Here is a 24,368-nt window from a genome sequence, read left to right as displayed (position 1 = left end):
GTTACATGCAAAAAATATGTCTCAAAAGAGCATGTCTGACAGAGAGAGTACAGGGAGGGAGTTGAAAAAGAAATGTGTGAAAGCACCCTAGAGTATATGTGATTATCGTGATCGCTGACAGCTTCAATTACTAGCAAGTCACTTATATAAAGAAAGAAAAAAAAAAGCTAACCATGTGGCTTTTACTCCACATGGAATCAAATCAACCCATCTAACCACTGTCAAATGTCCTGTGAAGCATTCGCAGCCCGCAATGTGATCATCTTGCCCTCGTATACGATTATCCTGACCAGTGGGCAGGATTTATTTCAATCCAGGAGTCAGAACAAAGAAAATATTGCATGCCCCAATAATTAAAAATAATGTCCACTTTGCATTTGCGCTCCATGCTAATTTAAGACCTCCATGAATTTATATGTCCTGATTTTATAAGTGAGTGATTAAGGCGCAAGATGACTTACGCGAAGATTCTCGGCTTCGGAATTTAAATGTAAATGGAGAAGCCCCTGTCAGTAGCATTCTGGGAACAAAGATGATGCACCGAGGGAGGGAGGGAGGAAGGGAGCAGAAGTGAAAAGTTCTAAATGGGCCAGCCAAAAATTGATCAGGCTCATGATTAGAGGAAGACATGCTAAACTGAGACACAATCATCCAAAATCCAGATACAAGAAACAAAACAGGCAAAATAAGTCACTCTTCAAAAGGATTTTCAACATATTTGTGCTTCAGATAAGCTGGATTGATCTGAGGCACTCAAGTGTTGAAAAGCCGTTTATTTTATTTTTTTAAAGCAAAAAGCAGGCAAAAGCAAGACAGAGACATGAAGAAGCAAGGCCATCAGCACATGTTAGTTCATTAGCCACACTGACATTAAGATGGGAACTCACAGATTGAAAACTTGCCGCCGGAGTCTTTGCCAGGGAACAATTTAACGCCCCGCGACTTAAAATCTACTGAGCGCTTCACTGCAGAAGAGAACAAAAGACAGAGAGAGAAGAAAGAAATCAGAACAGATTGGATAAAGAGGTATGAATAAGAATCATAATAAGAACGCAAGAGACAAGCCAGGAAGGGGGGGTGGAGGGGGGGGGGGACAGTTCTTCTCCACTTGCAATGCTGAGAGAGGGAAGAACGCAAGCTCAGCAGAAAATGAGAGGCAAATAAATAAACATCAATTTCATGTCAGGGTGTAACTGCCGCCGCATTCACATAACCAAAGTCAGGTAAGAAAAAATAAATAGAGTTATTAGAATTGACCACTAAATAGAAACAATATTCGTTTAGATTCGTCTGCAAACCGATTCAATCTGTATCCGTCCGAGCTAATTCATTGGCCGCGTTTAGTGTGCGTCTTAAAACCTGCGTGAATATGCATCAAAGTTAAACATCCCCATGGCGATGATCTCACGGCAGATAGAGGGCAAGATGTACACAACTAAGTAAGTGCTTCTTTTCAAACAAAGGAATGAACAAAAAAAAACCCAAACTGGATTGAATTAGAGCAAACGTCAAATTTCGTTAGGCAAGAAGCCGTTCCGCCGTCTAATATTAGCTTGGTGCTTCTTAAGGACAATTTAGGTTAGATTTTTATTTATTAATAGACCACATTAGAAGAGTGTAATAGCATGGGGGCACCCAGAGGGCTGAAACGTTTTTATTTGGAGGAAAGTCACATTTTAACAACGCCCAGCTTTTATGATTGGGTCACCACGTTCTCTGAGGAGCTTATTTAGGCAGACGCACAAACAAGGACCATTTAAACTCAACATTTGGGCTTAGTGTATGTTCTAATGCGGCCACGTGAGGATGGCAATTAATATCTGCCACGACTAAGGGGGAAAAAAAAAAAAAAACATATGGGAACTCAAACTCCATTCTTGCCATTTTGTGCTGCCCTGTTGAATAATGCTCGCCATTCTCTTTTTTTTGAGTGACTGATAGTCGTTGTGGGCCCTTGCCATGGCGACGGGTTGAAGGATTGCGCCGTCGTCTGTTCATTAAGAGTGGATCGGAACACCCCGCAGACACAGAAACTCATGAATAGGTCATGCCGAGGAAAGCGCGTGATTGGTGGCTGGCGCCTTTGGGCAGGAAACGCCATCGTTGGCACCTGGCACTTACAACTTGCATACTAGAAGTGCTAGATTGACATACGAGTCTCCGTTGAAATGCCATTTTTTTTATTTCAATTGGGAAGTATGCTGTATTTAACACAAGATATCCTCAAAGGACCCCAGTTTTTATTTTTCTCAGATGTTTTTGCATCTGACTGCACGCCACGTTTGCTTTTGAACGCGCAGAAGTGGCTTGTCTTTTAAGTCCGCCTAAGCGGTTTAGACACGGGAGATTTCAAGGAGGTTAAAGTTCTCATTTTTAAAACTGGGGAGTTTACAGGTAGAACGAGAAAATTGCCGGAGTCTCTGCCAAGTTTTTAGTTACGCTGGCACCGTTAAAATTTCACTTTCACTGATGTTAGTGTTGTTGAACGGGGACCAAATTACAGATTTTTTTTACCTTTGAATTTGCATAAGGCAGCTTTTATAAAGTTTTAAAAATGCTCGCAAGTCCACGTCTCAAATGTGTGCAAAACAAACAGTATTTTGGCGCATACGGCGAGTTGTTCCTCGAGTTTCTACGGCTCCCTACTCCGACCAGCAGTAATGACAAAAGTTGACCTATTTCCAGGGAACCTGAACTGAAAAATTTGTGTCGCCATTCATTTTTGTGAGCATGTTGACAACTTCCAGCAGTGCGCCGCGATTCCGCCTTTAATGGAATTCATGTTCCTTTATTCCTTTTACCAGTGGGAATGAGAAAGAGCCGCAGCCACCACCACCATTGCCTGCGAATAATGCATCTTCATACACAGTCGATGGTGCATTGGCTTGGATGTGATCCGTACATGAATAAAAGATCAAACCTGTGCCGAAATTAATCCACACTTAATAGCTTTTTTTTTTTTCCTTTTCCCTTTGTGTAATTGCCCTGAGGCCTCAAATGCTAATTCACGAATATCCAAGCAAGGCAACAATTATTGCTTTAAAACATCAATAATTAAAAAAACAAAACTCAAAAGGTCTTTGAAATCGTACTGGTGAGATGGGGAGTTGCAAAACTCGAGACGTCTCCTTGATTATTCAAAATGACTAATGGACCCGCCTGGGCATCTCTTATCATGTTAGCACTATCAGGAGGCTAAATACCGTAATTAAAATATTTGAAAATTAATTTCTCCGATACGTGTAATTATTAGAAAGTGCATTTATGAATTGCATTATATTATTTAAAATTATTGTATTTATGAAACAGTATGATACACATCTATGTCTACAAAAAATAATAATAATAATAATAATAATAATAATAACATCACCAATGTAGTCCCATGACCAGTGGGACATGTTTTCCTTTCTCCCGCGTGAAACATGAGCACCTCAGGCCGAAGGACATCAAAGCACCACATGTAACCTGCTCCACGCTTGGTGCCTTAGGTAGAATGTGACATGCGTGTCAAGGACCCCCCTTGTGCGGCGCATTATTAAGGCTGACTGAAAGAAGGCTATTATTCAAAGGGATTCAAGCCTTCGAGATGGAATAGTAATTGACAAGGCCAAGGCCTAAGAGCACATTATTCACTTTGCTTATTTGTGTGCAGTGATGGAATGCTGGCTGTACAAGCTGCACTGCATGATCCATCCTAAGGGCTAGTACCTCATTCACCACTGGAAAAAATAGAAATCAATCATACTCTTATAACCACATTTAATATATGGAGCATTCTATTATTTTTAGATGTATTTTATAAATATTGAGTAGTAGACTTCATACCAATCTGCACTGTATTATAACAAAAATGGCCAAGCATCATTTCGACACCACGACAACCAAACATCATAAATAGCATTATCATATGATTATTATTGCGACCGGGGTGCAAAGTCCTCTCATCAATTAATGCCATTTATAATTACGTGTCTTTGGCCGTGAATGATTTGACGCACTGTACAAAGCATCTATCACGGCATATGCTCATTAGACACTAGTTGACAACAGCAGGGCAAATATTAAGACAAAGCCAAGCGACGCCTGGCTGAATGTCACCGTTTCCCCACTCTTGTCTAATTCACCGCTTCGCTATTTGGAAAGCCGAAGCGCAATTAGATGGATATGCGAGCCAATTGGCTGACCTCCTGTGGCTCAACACAAACAGGCACACGCTAAAACAGAGAGTCGCACAAAGAACGCCTGACCATCTCGCTGGCAGTGCCAAAGCCTCGCCGGGAGGTCTCGTCTTAGGAAAGCGACGCCTGCCTGCCAAAGTACGTTTGCTCGTATTGTCTCTCCGGGCAGTGGGGAAAATAAAGAAATATTGGAATTGCTTTGTGTTGCTTAACTGAACTAACCTTGACTACCCACACGGAGGGTCCAAAGGGCGAGCCAATGGAAATTTAGATCATTTCCAAGTAAGAGCAAACACGTCGGGTTCCAGTTCCCTATCAGCAATTTTGCTTTTGCAATTATGGCGCTTGTTTCGTTGAAGTACGAGCGCTAGTCAGAAAATGCTGTTCACGATCTACACGGAAAAGAGTTTGACATTTTGTTTTATGCAGTAATAAAGTGGATGTGAGTGTATGAAGCCTTCTAATCAATAATCATAATATTTTTGCAGTGGGGATGACTGACAGCTCTCGTTAGCTCGTTAAGGAACCGGCGGCTGATTAATCAAGGAACTTTTTCCAACCGCAACCCTTCATTAACAACCCTGATTAACCTTTTAAAACGGAATTAGGCAATCAATCAGGATCAATTAGGCCGACCCTGAGGGGAGGCGGTCAGCTTGTCAGTCAGCCAATCGGGAGGGAGAATCATAAATGGGAAAAGAGAAAAAAATATCCCGATTTTCGCCAGGCTTGTGGAAAATTTGATGAGTTTTTGTTCACGTTTAGTCCTTAGTGTTAAGGATTTCTACAAGAACAACAGGGTTCGCTGATAAATGAAAATATTAAAAGAATGACGAAAAATTACATAAATGATATAAATAAAATCAATCACCGTCCCTTATTTTCACTTGGTTCTATGTCATTAGCCGAACCACTGCTGATTTAAATCAACTTAATTAAAAACTGACAGATATGTGAGGCGCCATATGTGATCATAACAACCATATAAGGGCATCTCATTGGGGAATCATCATAATTAAAACATAATAATAATAAATTACTTTACATTGAGACCATCTGGGTACACGTAGGTTTGAAATGTCTAAAAAATGAAGAGATCAGAAAAGATTTGGAATATTCTCACTGGGGGATCATAAATCTGTCACATATTAGCCACTAGCCGCTACCCGCAGATATTAATAATGCACGTATCGAACGCAGTGATGGTTGGCTGGTTGTGAATATGAAAGAGAGATTTACGATGTTTCCACTGGGGCGCTTGTTGTCTGTTTTATAATAACCTTTAAAAAAAACGAAACGACTTGGAAAATTAAATGGGCTTATATTGGAGTCGAGATTTTGTATGTTTACACAAATACTTGTACTGGCAAATTTGTGACAGGGTGATCCAATATTTTGTGTGTGCTCACTCACCTTGATAGTGTGCGCTGAAACCACGGTAGCGGTGGTTGTTGTCAGTTACAAAATGCAAGCGCAGCCAGTTTTTGTTGCTTATGACAGGTGACGGTACATTGCTGCCTGACAACCTGCAACACACAACAAAAACACATTTCGTTAACACACCAAGCAAGACGCCAAAAAGTCACAGAACGACAGCGGCGGCTTTTAAAAGGGTCTCAAAACATGCTCGGAACACAGTGTGCAAGAATAGCCTTATGCAGTGAGCCACATGCTGCTTCACCACGACTCAGGATATGATTATTGGATTGCAATCTGGTAAATCCGGGATTACAGTACGTACATTCAGACGCTGACTGTCTAATTGTGCGGCTTTCCTGCTGTGACATGAAGCAATTATTATGATGATTATCATCATTATTAGTGTCATTATTATTATTATACGCAGTATGAACCGAATGTCTCAATGGCACATAATGAAGGAGCAAATGATCATTGGTTTTCATAGTTCTTGCACAGCTTTCCCCAGCGGCGGGAGGATTTGACCTAGCCAATATCACAGTGGTTAGTACAGTTAGCGGCCCGGCGGCCCTCGCAACTACCTACGCTGAATGCAAATATAGACACTGGCCCAGCTTGCTTTTTTTTCTTATGGGAAGGGTGGCAGCAAGGATATATCAACAACATATCTACAAAAAAAAGAAACCCAACCAATCCGGGGGAAGGAAATCAGAAAATACCCAAATGATCTGCCCTTTGGGGGGGACAGTGACCCCCCCCCACACACACACCGCCCCTCCCTGTTCCTCCGCCAGTGAACATACATGATTTATAGTTGAATCAACACAGTGAAATGTGATTTGTTTTCACCACAGAGCTTCTACAATGTTAGCTTGTAGTATGTCAAGTGGGTCGCCTCCTCGTGAGCTGTGCTTAACCTTCATTTTGCATTAATATCACAATCCCATAAATAACTAGGTACCCTGCACAATACAATACATTTAGAGCCATCTACTTGTAGTCTAGAAAATGGAGGCTGCTATGAGTTGTACAAGGCATTCATCTTAAAGGAATTAGTACTTTTTTCCCCACAAAGAAATAATGGAATTGACCACCTTGTTGTACACTAGAAAATATAATACATTGAGGTTAATATTTAAAATACGAGTTTAAAAAAAGCACTGCGTCGCATGCCGCTAAATGATTGTGAATACACACTAGATTAAAACTAATCGTGTATAAGTATGCACGCTTATTTAGCGCGTTAACTTTATATTGGTCTTTTTTTTAAAGGCACCGGCTGTAAAATATTACTGCAGTGAATTTATAATAAACAACAGACAAAGCCACCAGCCTCCCCCGGGGGGACTCGCGGACGTTTGTGATGGATTAACACGGCCGCTTGTTGCGCATCCTGAGTTATAATTGTGACGGGTGGCCAACAAATGTACTCTGTATTCCAAATAAGTCGCTTCATTTTGGCAGTGGCATCATTACCTGCAGTGCATCATTAAAAGCTGAGATGTGTGCATATCTAAGACCATCTAATAATAAAAGAAGAATTAAATCATAAATCTATAGAGCATCGTGTGCGCTGATTAAAAAGTTGCAGCGTGAACCGTAATTGAAGTTGAGCTCAATTAAGGTGTGCAGAATAAAGCAAAAAGCCAACTGAAGCTGAGCAAAGTGAACTGAGCTTGAACCCAAGCTGACTAAAGAAATCCAATTAAATAAACACTAACCACAATTAACTAATCAATCACAGTTAGCTGAAACTAGAATACCTGAAGCCACGCTAAGAGTAAAAATATTAGGTTACCTGAAGCTTAGCTAATCAAACAAAGTGACAATATGATTCCAAAAGATAGTGAAGCAGAAGATGTCGCTGAAGTTAAATGTGTAAGGCTTGGCGAACTGGAGGGCGAAGTTACCCCAAGCTAGGCTGATTCAAGTCAAGTAACATTATTTAAGCTTGGCCAACTAAGCATCAGAAATGTTGCTTTCTATTGACTGCTTCTGTTTCACTGTATAAAATCTGAATAAATCCTCATAAGTACATTCTCCACAGTGGAGCTCTCAAACCTAACATGAGGAGACTCTAAGTGGACTCGACTTCACTTCCGCCACGAGGACAAAAGCATTATTAAATCATTAATCTGCGCTCATGGCATGCGTTGGCGACGGCGGACGCACTCTCCAAATGTACAGCGAAGGCTGATAAAGCACTTCAGGGGTGTCACAGAAGACGAGCTATGTGACGTTTTCGAAGACGGGGGTGGACTACATTTGGACACGACTTTCCAACGTGGACTCCAGCATATTAATAAAAGACAAGAAAAATGTACCACACACTGTAAGGCAACTCTTGTCCAAACAGGAGAACTCAAACAATGCAATGGAACTAATTGAGCAGTTTAAAACAAATAGAAAACTATCAAGTGTGTCACTTCTTGGACTGTTTTACCTGTCAATCATTAAGAATTCACCTCTGACTCCACCAATTGGCCAAGCGACATGGAACATGGCGAGCACATGTGCTTGCACAGTGCGAGCGCCCATTAGACAGTTGGGGGAATGCTTTTTAATCAGGCAATCTGTCTTAATAGCCCCGGCTAATTAAGACAGGTGGGAACTGCTACACGCACTTGCACGCTCGCGCACACCGACGAGCGTACGCACTGGGTGGAAGTATGCCGCCGGGCCGAACGTAGTCTGGTTGGAACCGTCATCAATCAGTTTGCACAGACAGCAGACGGATGTGTGTGTGTGCACACGTGTGTCACTCGCTATCAATCTCAAGTGGGCAGAGGGTAATCAGCGTTCACAACGGGACCCCCCCCCTTCTTTATCTCCTCTAAATGCATCCCCCCCACCAATTGTCTCGTGAAAGACAAAAGACATAAAACACGACGGCACGCGAGCGCATATCAAAGCGGATGATGAGAACATAAAACGACGAATGAGTATCAACTTGCACATTGTGGAGATAAAACACCCAAACTGCGTGGTCTTTCACTCGGTGTCTCAGCATGTGCCTTTCACACAGAACCCAGCGAAGGCACTTTCATACGGCGACAAAACAATCAAAGAGCTAATATGCTAATAGGTGCCACCTACGTATCAATTTGGGATGCTAACATCTCGAAACATGCCAACCTGCAGATGCAAAAGTGTTTGACATCTGGCCTGCACGTGTGCATGGAGCAAATCATCAATCTGAATTGGCAAAGTGTTTGCAGATACTTATGAACGGCGCCTGGTGCAATTTCTAATGAGAATGAATAGTGTTAACATGCTAACACCTGGTGTTAGTATACAACAATGCATCATATTTAACACTATAAATATATCGGTCTATTGATGGACCCATTCCATACTTTTCTATTCAAATCTTTGGAAATGTATGAAATAGGTTTGTTCTCAAGGGGTCAATAAAGTAGTTGTATTATTTATTTTTAAATCACTATTTTAATGAGATAATTACTCCACTGAGACACAAATGGATGCAAGAGACCCATTAAAAAGGTTTTGGCAGGACACTATAAAGAAGCATCCAAGTACATACGCAGACATTTAATTTTCCACTTTATTTCTTCACATTGCAGTTTTGGCGCAGAGCAATCTGGCAATTTCACTTTTTCCTTCTTTTATATATATTTTTTGGATTAGATATTTCTCTAGGATGTAGACCACAGATATACACAATACCAATATCGACTAAGTTTTTTTTTTTTAGGGTGGACTATCGACAGACATGCTGGAGGAGCTCGAGTAACGAATAAGAGCTTCAAAAGTATATTGCGGTTGGGTGGAGAAACTTGAAAGCCACGACAGGGGGTAGAAAGAAGAAAAAAAGACGGCGGCGGCCATTTCTGCTGTGGCTGCTTTGGTTCCCGACAGATTCACCAAACACCACGACAACAGTTCAATGGTACATTGATTAAACTGCGAGTGTCACTTTGTGTTGTTTCTGCCTAGAAATTGCTGCATCTCCATTCAAACCATCCGTCCAAGCACAATCTTTTCAAAAACATGTTCAAGTCACTATAGTGATGCTGGTGAAGAACAAAAAGTTCCGCCATAGCAGGAGTGACCTATTTTGTTTCATTTCTCTTAATGTGCTTTAATTGTGACTTTCTTTGCGCGCACACACAATCAAATGAGCATACACTAATCTAATTATACACCTGACTTTGATTCTTTCCTTTTATTTTTTCAATGAAAAATTTGATTAAGCTGTTTTGAGGCATATCGGAGCCTGATTCATTTCAATGCACCATTTCAATGCAATTGTGCACAGCGGGTATTTAAGAGTGTGTTTGCCTATAGGCAACATGTCAAGCCTTCCCAACGCTTGCGTCATGTTTACACCGTTTGGCAGATTAATAGCTGAAGATAGAACCCAGAGTAGAATATGGGTCGCCTTTGCCGCCATTCTGTGCCTAATTTCACACGTGCTAATCCTGTACAGAAGCTACATTCAAGTCGCATGGCGGCGGATTAGCGCTTAATTGCTTACACGCTTGTAATCTAATTGCGGTATTCTTGTGTTTGACGAGTTTCTTGTGTCCTTTTAGCTCCAGCTAGCTCTCAGGGGACCCCAATTGGGCACCCCGCCCCTTCTGTCGGTCTGCGAGCACCTCTTTGTCGGCGATGCATCACCTCGCGCATTACGACATAATGGTCTCCTCGATTGCCTCGCCGGCATGGCAGAAGGTGGCTTTGGTAAATGCGAAGGTCGCAGGGAGCCTCCAACCCGCCGGGAAAAATAGTCTCAGACTAAGTCTGTTTACAGTCATTTGGCCAATAGTCCCGCTAATGGATTCCCGATGGATTGATATGTTTTGCAGTTAGGGTAGTTCATATTTAGGGGTCGGAGACTAAAAACAACAAAAGCATGTGGGCAAGTCATATTCTTAATTTGTGTCATTTTAGTCTTATACACTCGTCGACTTCTCTTTACACTTGTATGGCAGCGAACAATGTTACCAAATAAAAGTTTCATGATGGCAAATGGAATAATTTGCAAGGAGCAACTACCGCTAACGCATCAATCCGACTCCTCGACGCTTGACATTTCACTGGCTTCAGCTCCGACTTGACTCTGCACATTTCTAAGGATGCTAATAAGAAATCTTGAAAAAAAATCTATGATAGAAGCCCGACATGTGGCCAGACAGCAGCATCGGGCGTAAGGTGATGTGCTGTCAAGTGCGGTAGAAGATCGCGCATAAAGATCACTAAACAGCAGGCTACTTCCTGGCAGATAACACATTTTCAAGGGCAACAACAAAATGCAACACTTGCATTTGTGTGTGTGTGCGTGTGTGTGTCTGTGTGCGTAATGTTAGGCTAGGATTACAGGCACTTAGCTCATATTGATATACTCCTCTCGCAGGCACGAGTACCCACTCGCTGCATACTGATTAGTTGAGCGTGAGAGGGAGGCTGCCAGATCAAGTGCGTGGATGTAAATAGGCCGTTTGTGTGTGCAAAAGACTGCTGCTGTCTGATAAATACCTAACTCTCGTAACCGCTTCGCAGTATTAGCGGCGGCCGCCATTAGCGTTGCATGTTAATTGCCGGCAGAAAGTGAACATTTTAACGTCTACCTTCATCCCCCTGCAATTTGCCGGTGGAAAATCAGTAAACAAGAAGCTTAGCGGCAAACTGACCTACTTTCCAGAAAAGCCCGTGACGACTACAATGCAAAGGTTGTTGTGTATTTAAATCATGCAAACTTGATTTAAAAAAATATATAATAATAATATAAAGCTTTCTCGTTAACTTTTAGAATTGCTTTTATTGTGAACACGTGCAAAGCTCGAAAACCTCATTTTGTCAAAGATTTGATAGCAGTTGGACATCATCTCTACGATTAGTTTCTGTAGAAATAGCAATAATAATAATCTCAAAACGGCTGCTTCGAACCAAAACGGCAGACTCGGTGTATCTTTTTAGGGACGGTGTCTTGAGACTTTTTTTGTGGCCCTACACACAATAACCACAGCGAACTAATTTCATGTTGCTAAGTCAAATTGTCTTCAGGGTCTTTTTTTTTTTTTGAATAATTCCGGTCTGGCTAATGGGAAGAGCCGAGTCAACAGAGCCACTTTGTCAACATGAGGCTTCAGCAGTTTTTGCAGGGGACACAAAGGACAAACATTAACTAATTGTAGTGTGTGAAGACGGCCGTCGCGCAAAAAAGATTCATGACATGATGGCGACAGCTGTTTGCGTGAGGTGCACGCAAGAATTTCGCACAAGGTCCTCTGACTAACATGGCGGCGTCTTCCCTGACTGCCTCTTAACCAAAACCATGCAATCGTTGACAATTACTTGAATAACGATTCCACATTTAACCTTGTTGCCGAGTCCAAAGACAGCAGCCTGATTTCCATGACACAAAATGGCCTTTATGTATTGTCAAGTGGTTGACTCAAAACAATATTTCATAGCCTCCAACTGCTCATCGATTTTGGCAAATTAGGGTATTGATTAGCCCAGGTTGTAACCAATGTGGATCTAATCACAGTGCAGGCTATTAGTGTGTAATTGATCTGAGGGGTGGAGGAGGGGGGGCGTGATGGGTTGTAATGTTGTCTACACCGTGAACCCGGGCCACTATTGACCAAAATATTGTAGTATGCTCGTTTCTCTCCTTCTGTGAATGCCGTAGAGACCTTTACTTTATGAAAAGCTTTCAAAAATTGGTTTGCACACATAAATGTTTTGACAGGATTTTTTCAAAAGACAGAAGTGAGTCAGGCTAAACAGCGGCCGGGATGTGCTGACGTCTCCAGGGAGACATTGTTAGTTTATTCCACATCTCAACCGAGCCCCCGTCTGGAATGGAGTTGAAAAGTTCATATTTGCAAAATAAATGCCACGGGAGATTTCAGTTGCGCACCGTAGCCCATTCAGCCAGATCGGTGTGGACTTTGACACATAGGTGGCGTAACTTATCCTTCTCGAGGAAAGTAACACGGGCTTGAGGCTGTTATAAGGCTGAAAGGTGGTTGCTGGCTGCAAGGTCGGGAGATGCTAATGCTCTAACGGTCGGCTCCCTTAATCCAAGACTCCTGCCTTCCTTATTTTAGGCCCAATCAGACTGCGAGCTATCAAATCGGACATCAACTGATCTCACAACTTTTGCCCCTGTCGACTTGCACACACTGAGGGGCTAAATGACCAAATCTATTTTATTGCGCATCAAAATAAAGCAAATGGAGTTCCAATATAACCTACAGTACATTATGCTCTGGTTTCTTGACTAACAAGCGGCTAAATTATTATAATTCCCATGGCATTTAGTGGTGTGCATGGTATTTATGCTCAATTGGCATTTGGATTAAAAGGGCCTTGGAAAAACTCTCTTCCCTGTAAAGGGTCCCCGGAGAAGCTCTGCCGTAGGCTATCGCTACCTCACTTTAACGCATGATCATAAATACGGAAACTATCGCTACGGAAAACGTGAATATATAAACAATCCAATTAAAAACAGTCATTCTCAAGTCTTCACCTTGAAGGAACTCAAATGGATATTTGTCATACAACATCTTGCCATCCAAACAGGATAATGAGCGGAACTCACCAGATGGTTGGGGGCTCTGATCCCTCCACCTCCAGGTAGTCATATTTCTCCTCAGTGTGGAAGTCTGTAAAGACGACAGAGATGGTGTCTCCGGGTTCGGCCAATAGGATCCAAGTACAGTCGGCCTGGTTACCATAGTTGCCGGGGTAACCGGGACTGGTCACCACCCCACTGCCGCCCCGCACAGTGCCCCCACATGTGTCCTCAGCTGTCAATCAAATCAGAGTGACAAATAGAAAAACCTGGGTTAGGGAGAGGAGGAGGAGGGACTGAAGGGCAGACTTTTTCTTTTTTTTTTTTTTTTTTTTGACGGCTGGGTCAATTCGGAAAAAAAAAATGGAATGGGAAACTGATTTCCACTACACCAAGCAGGCAAGACAGCCCAACGCCCCAGCTTCTCTCTCCCAATACGTGCTGATGTTAAAAATGGACTTGCCAATTGTTAATGATCAGAAAAGTAGCAATTAAAGATTTGTGCGGGAGGTTGGGCTGCAATTCCCGTGGTTGACATTTGACACCCTCTCTCCTCATTTGGCAACTATTGCCTGATTTGCTGCGTAACAGATAAAGACACATGGATCGGCGCTGTGCACACGGCATAAATTATAAACATATAATTTATACAGAGGACGGGGTTGGAGGGGAAACATCGTACGCCATTGGACCTTTTTGCTCCGCTGGGGCATCAGATGTTAGTAGTTAGCAATTGCTGCTTAATTTGGTGCCCCAGTGGAAAAAGATGCAATGTCAAAACCCTTTTCAAGTGTGAATATAAATTATAACTGTATAATTTATTAATAGACACATGACAAATTGGGTCGACAACACATTCTTACAAAGGACACCAGCAAGTGCAGTTTCCCAGCAGAAACAAGCTTCCAACTGCATTTGCTGATGGGTTCTTTGACAGCGAAGCGCGCCACCCTCCAGGTAGCCACAGGGGGTGCCACCTTCAGGGTGGCAACACCCCGCCCCAAAAAAAGCAGAAAAACAGTCACCACATCAGGCAGGCAGGCACGCACACTCGCACAGTCGACGCCAAGTACGCCGCAGAACGAGCCAGGAATAGAAGCGGGGATCTCGGGAGCGGGTCGGTGAAAGCAAAACAAGACGTGTGATGAAGGGAACGGGAAAGAAAAAGGAGGATTTTCTTTTAAATGTATTGAAGTAATGTAAAGTAACAAATGTGTTTATTGTTCATGCTCTTGCCATGTCGTTTCAAAGAAGCACTCTAAAGGTAATGTTTAAAAGGAATTCTTTTAAGACAGAACTGTCAATGTCATCCACCCAGGGGGGTGTTGCCGTGATAGCCTGGCTGCTTAAGGACAAACATTTGTAAGCTGCCTTCACACCTTTGGCCTCAAAGTCCCTGGAAATAGCTGCGCATCGATGGGGGAGCGACCTGGCAATTTGCAGAAGGTGAGAAAATGTCTGACACCGGCGCCGTCTCCCGCCGCATTCTGTACGGACATCGCTGCGGTTTGTCGAACATCCCCTTAGGTATTGTGTTTGTGTTATCACATACCCGTAGGGCACGCGGGAAATGGCGGGACTGACTTTACCGCTGTGGTTTCATGGCAGAGGCCAACGGAGAGTTCATCTATCAGCAAGCGCGTTTCTTTGCCGCCCGGTTGCACTTTAGTGATATACTTGTGCTGCACACGGCAACCTGGGGAGAGGCCCAACTTGTGTTTCAGCACCTAAGCATTGACCCGCAAGATGGACTTGTGTGTGTGCACGTGTGTGTCATTTCAGATCACATCACTACACTTTAGCCCTTTCTTTACCTTTTCCTGCAGTCGAGTGGAATCTTTTCCGCCCAACGTGAGCTTTAACACAATGTGGACCGATTTTTTTTCTACATGCCTTAGCTGGTGCTGCTCGTTTGGTATGCAGAATTCAGAAGAGCTCATGAATGAATTCTCTACTACCTGTGTGTAAAGGATCCTCAAAGTGTACAAATACAGTTGCTAGCCAAAACAGCAGCACCCGAGTGTCAATAGGCCAAGCTTTTATAACGTACATGGATGAGTGCTTTTTTCTGTGCTATATTTCGCAGCATTTCACCATAATCCTTTTCATTTTGTTTTTAAACCTCCCTTTCACCGCTCATATTGTTTAATATGACGGACTTGTACGACAAATGGGGACCCGGTGACCAAGGGCCAACAATGAATCCCAGCGGAAATCTTCACACTGGTCTTTGGTTCTCCTCCACTCCTTTTCATGAGGCATTGGGGGCTTTGATCCCTGCTTCTTAACTTGCTTATCCCCGCCTGCGTTTACCATAAACCCCCCGCTGCGCTGTCATCAATATCCCAGTCATCGGCGTATTCCTTCTTTATCCCTCTCCGTCCCGCTGCGTGCTTTCTGGAGATCTCCTCCTCTTTGCTCTTCTTGCTCCTGATTGCTTTTAATACTTTTTTTCCCCACCTCTTCTAGCACAACCACTATAACTCCAGCTCTTGTTTGCATCGAGTGAAATCTCCGATATCCCCCCGGCACACAAATTCCAAAAACACCACGGGTTCAATCAGCCGCTGTCAGCATGAAGGGATTACGACCCGTCTACATCATATGCTTTTTTCCCCGACTTCAGGCTGCATCCATTCTTCCCCGACTGCTCTTTATCTACATCCACCCAGCCATCCATCAAGGTCGCCTTCTATAGTGTGTGGTACTGCTCCATGTATAGCCATCAGTCAGTCTCAAGCAGTACCGCTTGCTCCCGAGTTTACCTGCTGGGAACAATTAAATGGACTCTATATGTGCAGTGAATTTCTCCATAACAACCCTTTTTATTTTTCTACTTCACCTGACATAAAATGTAATATAACTGCTCACTGGCGTCCCATCTGCAGTTGAAGAAACATCTCAAACGCCTCCAGACACAATTTGTTCAAAGACCCCCCCACCCCTCCATGTCATTTAACTTTCCTCCATTTTCAATAACAACGCTTCATAGGTCATTCCTCAACAGTAACTCGTCGAAGCTTTCCAACATTGCCCATCAGCACTTCCACGAAAGACGTCTGCCTCACTTTCCTCCGAGGGGAATCCATTTCCACTTGGATTGATACTGCGTGAGGAACCTGATGCCATCTGACACCATCTGGACTTTCCTAACTAATGCTAATTTCTCTTAACCCACCTTGGCTTTTTGTATTACGACAGCATTAAGCCAGTGGCTATTTATTTGGCAAAATGAGTGTAGAGTAGGTGTTTATAGTCTGGCGACTTTTATAAATAACTACATTTACCCTGGTCAGAGTCTTTTGTTGTCAGTCGTCGTCCCTCGCTCGGCGGCTCTACATATATAGCATCAGAAAAAGTGACAACATGGAGTAAGCAGAGTCGACACGGTGACCTTCAGTGCCGCCCACCATCTGCCCACAAATCAAGGAGCAGCTGCTGCCTGCCACTCAACTAACTTGCCCGACATTTAGTCCAATTAAGGCAGAAGCGCCATGGAACGCTCCATCATACGGATGGAGGAGATGCGTAACTGCGTCCGTGATGGATGGCGTTTTTAATTCCGACAGTGCGAGCGTTTGACCCCCGATTACATTCAATTGTCAAGTTAGATCAAATTCGCATGTCATTAAGCCGCTATCGTTCATTCCCCAACTATTGATATTGTTTGACCCCCTTTTTAAGAACACAATGTCATTGAAGGCTTTCTTTTTAGAATGGATGATTCAATGACTTTTTAAGGCTCTGTAGGGAGTCAAAGTATCTGTGATGCGCCACGCCACTTTTGAGGGGGTTCCCTGCGTGAAAGGGGTCCGCGATTAACACCCCACAGCAAGACACCAACCGCCGCCGGAATCTTTTTGTTTTGCGTCGGCACGTTCCCCTCGAGTAAACCATCCGACGAGAGCGATCGCGGTTGACAAATCAATCATTTTGCGTGCATCCCGACGACGCTTCATTTCTCTCGCCGTCGTTGAGCGAACGCCGCCCCCGTTGCTTTGGAAATGATCTCAGCCAAGAAGAACGATCAGAGGCAGGGGTACAAGTTAAGGGTAAACAAAGCAAAAGAGACAAGACAGCGTCTGTCTAAATCAGGAGGGGGATCAAGATGAATGAATCAAACACCCACTCCCTTTTCTCATTTGGGTGTTGTGAAGAGTTTCTAAATGATCCAGCCCGACGACTAACTCCTCAAAGTTGTGATTGATTGCCTCTCCCGCGCATTCGTTCTACACAGCCCCCTTGCTATTATTCACACGCATTTAAGTTGCATTGGCGGATGTCTATGTAATACCGCCTTGGAGAGACCCCCGTTATCGCTGAATGTAAAATGTCATCTGTGACATCTAAAACAAATAGCGGCATGCCGGGCGGGAGTTGAACGCATCGTGGCCTTGACAAAAAACGCTCCATTGGTCTACAAGCAGCTAATCAAATTCACATTCTTCTTTATCCCAGAAAAAAATAGTCGAAAAAATAAAAATGAACTCGTACATCAAACAGGAAGAAGGAAACAATGTGAGAAATTTAAATCTATTTATTAATGTAGTCATACTAATAATACCAATATTAATAATAGTAATAAAGATAACACATTATTTTTAATATAGCTAATTTGGGGGAGTCTTCGGTCAACTTTGAATCTCTTCAAACCGAGCAGGTGCAAAGCGTCCAGTGAAGGTTATAATAAAGGCAAAATCACACAGACCACCACGTTAATCACCACATGAGGCATTGTGGATTGTTACAAGTAACATCCCCGGGGTCCCATTAACTTTTAGCGCAAGAGAAGAAGAAGGAGAAGAAAGCGTTTGTCGCATCAAAAAAGGTCACGCACGACAAGAAAGCGCTTAGGAAAAAAAAAAAAATTAAGACGCCGCGCTGTGAGAAGTGTCACTTGCGTTTCCGACGTGAGAATTTTTAGCAGATTGCTGTCAGCTCTTACAGCCGCCTTAATAAGATGCTGTCACAAAGGATTTGATAGATAAATGCCACACGTCTCACAAGGTACAAAAAAAAAAAAAAAAAAATACAATTTTTAATTGTCCATATCCTGGCAATTCCTTCAAGACTACCTCGGGTTTATACAGGCTGTAAGGTGCCATTAAAACACAACAAGCTCACATATAATGCCTAATTTTATTTCATCAGTGCACCCATAAAGATGCGGATAAAAGTCACAATGTGAAATGACTCATTTGCGCTTGGTTAGAGATGGCACTTAAATACTTCCCAGCTTTTCTGGCTACAATTTCCCTAGACTTGTTGATAGATGAAAAGAAGCAATTGAGAAGCTGACAGATGTTTCAAGGACTTTGCAACGGTTAAAAGTCGTAACCGAGAGCTTCACCGGTGGACATTGATTGTGGTGGCATTTCCTACAAGGACTACAAGGAGGCTATCTTGTAATCCTGTCAAGACTGGGATGAAACGCCACCAGATGATGGACAGAAGAGAGAGTCATCAGCGATGAGAAACCAAAACAAGGTCAACTTTAATACGTCTCGTCCAATTGTTTGTTCACGGGCGAAAATAAAAAGCGGGGGAAGTGACAGCAGAACAAAGCCATACGGCAGCTTTTAATTTTTTTTGTTGCTTTATTTTTTTGACAAGTTTATCGAACCTGACCTATATGGCAGGAAGAAAACAAACTACTTTTAGCATGCTTATTTTATCTTTTTTTTTTTAAATAGCCTCTTAGCCACCAGGCAAGATAGGATTTTTTTGGATTTATTTTTAAACAAATCCAGGGCAGGGCTCCTATCCTATCCTGTCCTGCTCTCTCACATGGTGTTGGTTTCTCACTAAATTTGTGTCTGGAGAGTTTAATCTGCTCTGTGACAAAGCTCATAAAATTTCTTGTCATCCGACTCCATTGAAATATTATGTTATTTAATATAATATTATGTAATTTGAATGAGGAATTTAGGAACTCTATAATATGATCATTTATGAAAAAATATATCGTTATAATAATAGACGTTTAAACAGGTTGAGCATCCTGATTAATTCATTGCTGCTCCATCTGTTGTGTCCACCGGGGGCAGCATCATGCAGTCATGCATAAACAAAAAGCTTTTCACAACTTCTGTAAGTAACTCCGTAAACTGCTTAGTTGGTTTTTGTTTTTTTGCAGAGGACAAAGCACATGTATCTGTTACTATGGTTACATTGTGTGTCACCATGTGTTGCTCCATTGTTAGTATCTACCTTCCAATGTGGGCGGAGCATTGCAACACATTGATTGGAACTCTAAAATCAAACAAGGCCTGAGTTAACGTTATGGTCCTTTTGCTTTGGTATCTCTCCACTCCAGGACCGCCCAGTAACAAAGTCACACTCCATCCTCGTCACTCACGCGTCAAGAGAGCCCTTGCGGCAGACCCAAACGCAGAACCTGGCTGCACTCGAAGCAAGCTTCCAACCAACGAGGGAGATTCTTTATGACAGGGGAAGAAAAGGGGGGTGATGACGGATGATTTCAAAAGTTGGGGGCTTGAGGCAAGGCAAAACCAATTAGAAGTCACAGTGGAAGCGGGTGGGCGGCCCACCGCAGGATGACTGTAAAATATGACGAATGGATATTGGATAAAGAAGAAGATCAAGACGGTGATGGAGGGGCGGGAGGATTGTTGGGAAGACAAAAGGGAGATGAGAAGACAGATGAATAACTCCGATGCAGATAGTCACAGTGAGAAAGAGGATTGAAGATTGTTTGAGGTGGTAAATTAAAGATAGCGATCCCAGATGGTCTGCGCTGAGCCGGCTTGTTGTTTACTCGCAAGATGCTTGTTCACAATCCGCAATTGACATAACGGATGAGAAGGCTAATAAGACGTCTGACGAAGCGAGCGATGACTTAAGCCAAACGGGACAGCTGCGCGCTGTCGTTGACGCAAACACATGAGTCCGTCGCAAAGTTGTGAAGGAAAGATTTGGCATCATGCAACAAACAAAAACAGTGACGCAAATATGGCTGACATATCACGCGGTTACTGACTCAAAATGAAAGAACTCCTTAAAAAACACGAGTGATAGAATCACGCAGTCAGACAGCCACCTTCGGGTGCTCTACTTTGGCTTTTCTATCAATTTTCTCCAATTTGTAACCCACCCACCATCTCCTATTCATGTTGTTGAGTCATGACAGAAAGGCCAATTGCATTCATTTTGTTTTCATTTTTTTGAAATGTCTCTCTATTTCCTTGCTGCCTCTCCATTCCTGTGGAGAAAAACAAGCTCATTTTCAACTCGGTGCGCGCGCAGAATTTGACCCTGCGTGATCCGTTGGTGTGTTAGCGGCTCGGCCGGCACGCACGCCAACGAGTTAGTGCGCATTTTGAATTATTGATGACGCCAAAGCGGTCCGCTGGGGGGCCAATGCACTTCTAATATTCAATACATGTAAGTTTAAAAATTTAATGTCCTACCACAGATCAAAATATTTTGACATCCTGCGAATGAACATGAAGCAACCCCTTTTGATAGTACGTGTTATCACCAATGCATGCATGCATTCAAACATTTAACTCGCTTCCCTTCGCTCGCCACCGACTATTTCCTGGAAATAGAATATCTGAATATCTCAATGCCATGCATAGGTGAACAGCTTGATTGGCTTCGTCCCTGTGGGTGAAGCACTTGTGCACACAAAGAAAACGCAAACCTGCGACAGTGTGTGGTTATTGTTCTCGTGTCATCGTTGCGCGTTCATGTTAGTTGAGCTAAACGTCCAATATAAACAAAAATAGTGTTGCTCCTCAGGGGATGTACGTTTGTGAGATTACTTTTATGCCGCATGTGCAGCCGGTCCATGGGAAATGAATATAAATGACTTGAATATATGTGAAAAGAGCACTTGTGCACCACTTCATTCATGGCTGTTCTAGGATGGAAGGAGAAATGTGAAAATAATCAGAAAATGGGCATTCCCACACCTGACTGTGTGATGGCAGAGCAGTCCACATGGGAATTTTGTGGAAAATCATATAAAAATAGGTGTCTCGGCAAAACAGACAAAAATAGACGACTGGTTCCCCTGAAATTTCAATTTTATCACAAAGTCCACAGTGCAGACCTCCGCCAAGCAGAAATTTCATCAAGCTTTGACGACTACGTGCGTATTTCCCGTGCAATGCGTCCTACTTAACGGAAATTTCCATCTAATCTGCGCAGCGCACAAGCAACATGTCGTCTCACCGCGTTGCCTCGTCTATTTATGCTAAAAAGGGCATTATGCATGCAGATGTCGCACCACAACAGTGGTCTCGGCGGTAACCGCCCGCCGCCCCCCACCATCCTCCCCGAAAAAACAAACAAACACATCCATCATCATTTCCATGACAACTGGGGATAGGGCTGTCAATCAGCCAGGGATTCCCCTCCCCAGGGCAGGGAGAAGTCGGTACACTAAAAAACACGAGGAAGACGACCGTCACGCACACCGAGGTGCATTGAGGTTCATTAACTCAAAACATTCAAATAGTACACTTGTGAATTGTCACTTCCAAAACTGCAATGCATGACACATTGCTCGTTATTGTCATTTAAGAGTAATTGAGCAAGATTATCATCACACACGTCACACGGTAAATGCTCGGTGGAGCTGCGACCTTGCTTTGCTGATTATTCACTTTTGTGTAATTACAAATTCACTGGGAGATGAAAAATGGGACCTGCACTGTTTGAAAGTTTTGCTTGAGGTAAGGGTACTTAGTGGAGGTCAGTCAAATTTAAAGGTTTTACAACTCTAGCGTTGTCAGACGTCATTAAAAACGTGCAGATAAAAAGTGAGTCGTCACGTTTCCATTTTAACGAGCTTAAAAAGCTTTTCATGTTGCTCCTACAAAGTCTTCCTCATCTCGGCCCCGGCATGAATCGCAACGCTTCTCTATTTCATATTATGAATCGAGTTAGCTGCTCCCATTGTTGTAAAGGCATTTGTGATTGGACACCGCATTTAATTTTTAATGTTCCGATTGGACAGCGCATTTAATTTTTAATCTTCCGCTGATCGAGAGAAACCTAATCTTAAACCTCCAACTTCTTCCTCAACACAATTTTGTCCCTTAAAGTATGACATGTCCCTTCATTCCACTGCTTCCACACATTTGTATTCACGCAGGACACACGCATGGGCAAGTGAACATCCTGAATCATTTAGTGACTAAATGAGTCCCTGCTGACTCCAGCAGCGCTACTATACTCCGCTTGAGCTTGCGTTAGTGATTTTGTGCGTGTGCGTGTGAACGGAAATTTGGTGTGTGTGTTGTGTCCGCATTGTGGCTCCCCTTTGCGGCGTCAGCATCCCATCGCGGGGAAAGAGCCATGGCGGTAAACACATTTTTAATTCAATCACATTAGAGTTAAGTAAAGCGCACCTGACATAAGCCTTCTGCATACGGCGCCGCCAAAGCACAATAAAGTCCACCGACTGAAACTTTTTTTTTTCCCCACTGACACGGTGATGTCATAAGTCAAATGCAAGACCTTGATAAATTTGTCAAAAACTTGCATAACAACAAACAGCATGACATTTCTACAAATGATTATGCCTTGTTTATTTTGAATTAAATCCACCCACTAATCCAACAGCACCTGGCATTAAAATCGGGATACTGTATGAAAAATCCTCATTAGTCAAAACATGTTTTTTAAGTCATTAATTTTTTTTCCTCGCCCACTGAAGATCAAAACCTTGTCTAGTACAAAGCTAGCGCTTTGGCGCCTTCTTGTGGAAGGGAACTATGATGAAGTGAGGGGTGGAGCTTCAGTTTGTCTGTTTTGATCAATTAGGTATTCTGCATGATTATATTTAGAAAGTCTTTTTTTTTTGTATCACAGCAATGATATTTGTTGACAATAAATGAGACTTGACAAAAAGTCACAGTAGACGTGAGCACAACTTGGACCCGAATGCTACTTTCTTGTCTATGATTTTATGCAACAGGAAATTAATTTGTGTTTAATTAAGTTGAAAAGTTTCGTAGTGAAGCAACGATGATTTGGACCGTATCAGGCGGAGCATCAGGTGGCGTCGCGCTCCAGTTAAAGCAGCCGAGCCGACCCCCGACATGGTAGCGCGCAATTGTGCTCTTTTACAAGCTTGTCACCACGTGTACCTCCATAAATAGACAAACGAGCGGGGTCGTATCAATAAATGAAGAGCGTTTTGGCACAACTGGCCTTCCAGTGCGATTACGCGAAAAACACTTAATTGGTTGTCGCCTTCGCTCTGGTGGTTGCTACTGTGTAAATATGATTGCCTTTATTGGCAAAATGTGTTTGTTTCAGATTATTGATTGTCCATCCAGCATGTCTTCTTTTTAAAAACAATTTGAGTTTTCCAAGCTGCATATTTGCGATTGAATAGAAATGAGGCTGCTTTTTTTTTTTCTTAAGCATTCTTTTTTTCATTTTTCCATTACAGCCTTGAGGCCCAAACAAACAATTGTTAAACAGATGCAAACAAGCAACTCTACAAGAATCTAGGGAAAAGAATTAGAGGTATTATAAGTGCGGTTTGCAGGTCATGTCGAGCTGGTTGTCAATTGTGCAACAACAAAAAGGAATGTTGGATTGACAGAAAGTGAATGAAGGTGAATGATGATGAGCAGGGGACCCGGGATAGAGCCCTGGAGCACACCTGGATAAGACCCTTGCTTACTATTTTCCTTTCAGCCAGAGCTTTAACGCAATCTTGTTATTAAGATGGCACTTGTAACATAATCAGCAATGCAAAAGGTACTTCAACATCACCTGTTGGCCATTTAAAAGTTCTACAATGATCTTTTTTTATCTTCATAATTACTAAATGGGTGAATTAATTTTAAAGGTCTGCTAAAATGGCGGGTCAGAATGTTATGTTCACCTTCCCAGGGCCCAAAATACAAATACGGCGGGGCTTAAGATCATCCTTATCCCTCCCTCCTCCGATTGTTAAGGCTGCATCCGTTGCCCCAGTAATGAGAGACGAGAACATTAGAGGGGATGAACTAAGAAATGAAATATGTGGCTTGCCAGTGTGTGTGTGTGTGTGTGTGTGTGTGGAGTAGGAAGCAGTGAGCAGGTCTGCAGGCGAGAGATAAGACCACTTCAAGTGTCACTACAAGACACTACATTGATCTGCGGGAGACGAGGCAAGAAGACGGAGGGGAGGGGAGGGGAGGGGCAGGCGGCTAAGGAAGGGACTGTGATTAGTATGAATAATAGACTTCTAAACA

General features: G+C 42.9%; 1 protein-coding gene across 10 annotated transcripts in view; it reads right to left on the bottom strand.

Moving 5' to 3' along the window:
- csmd3b (CUB and Sushi multiple domains 3b) overlaps positions 1–24,368 on the bottom strand; it is a 140,966-nt gene that overhangs the window by 56,792 nt on the left and 59,806 nt on the right. For 7 of the 10 annotated variants that reach the window (XM_088365943.1, XM_088365944.1, XM_088365948.1 and 4 more), the window contains exons 5-7: positions 13,174–13,381; positions 5,595–5,707; positions 888–965 (exon numbers count right to left, since the gene is read on the bottom strand). In XM_088365943.1, coding sequence (XP_088222069.1) covers positions 888–965; positions 5,595–5,707; positions 13,174–13,381 — 399 coding nt within the window. The remainder of the gene's footprint in view (positions 1–887; positions 966–5,594; positions 5,708–13,173; positions 13,382–24,368) is intronic. The other 3 variants (XM_088365952.1, XM_088365954.1, XM_088365953.1) reach the window with 3 other exon arrangements.

This window comes from Syngnathus floridae, chromosome 21 (genome assembly GCF_059516105.1).
Source record: "Syngnathus floridae isolate MCC-2025c chromosome 21, RoL_Sflo_1.0, whole genome shotgun sequence".
NCBI classification, from domain to species: Eukaryota; Metazoa; Chordata; class Actinopteri; order Syngnathiformes; family Syngnathidae; genus Syngnathus; species Syngnathus floridae.
The sequence above is the reverse complement of the archived record's forward strand: the minus strand, read 5'-3'. Positions and strand labels throughout refer to the sequence as shown.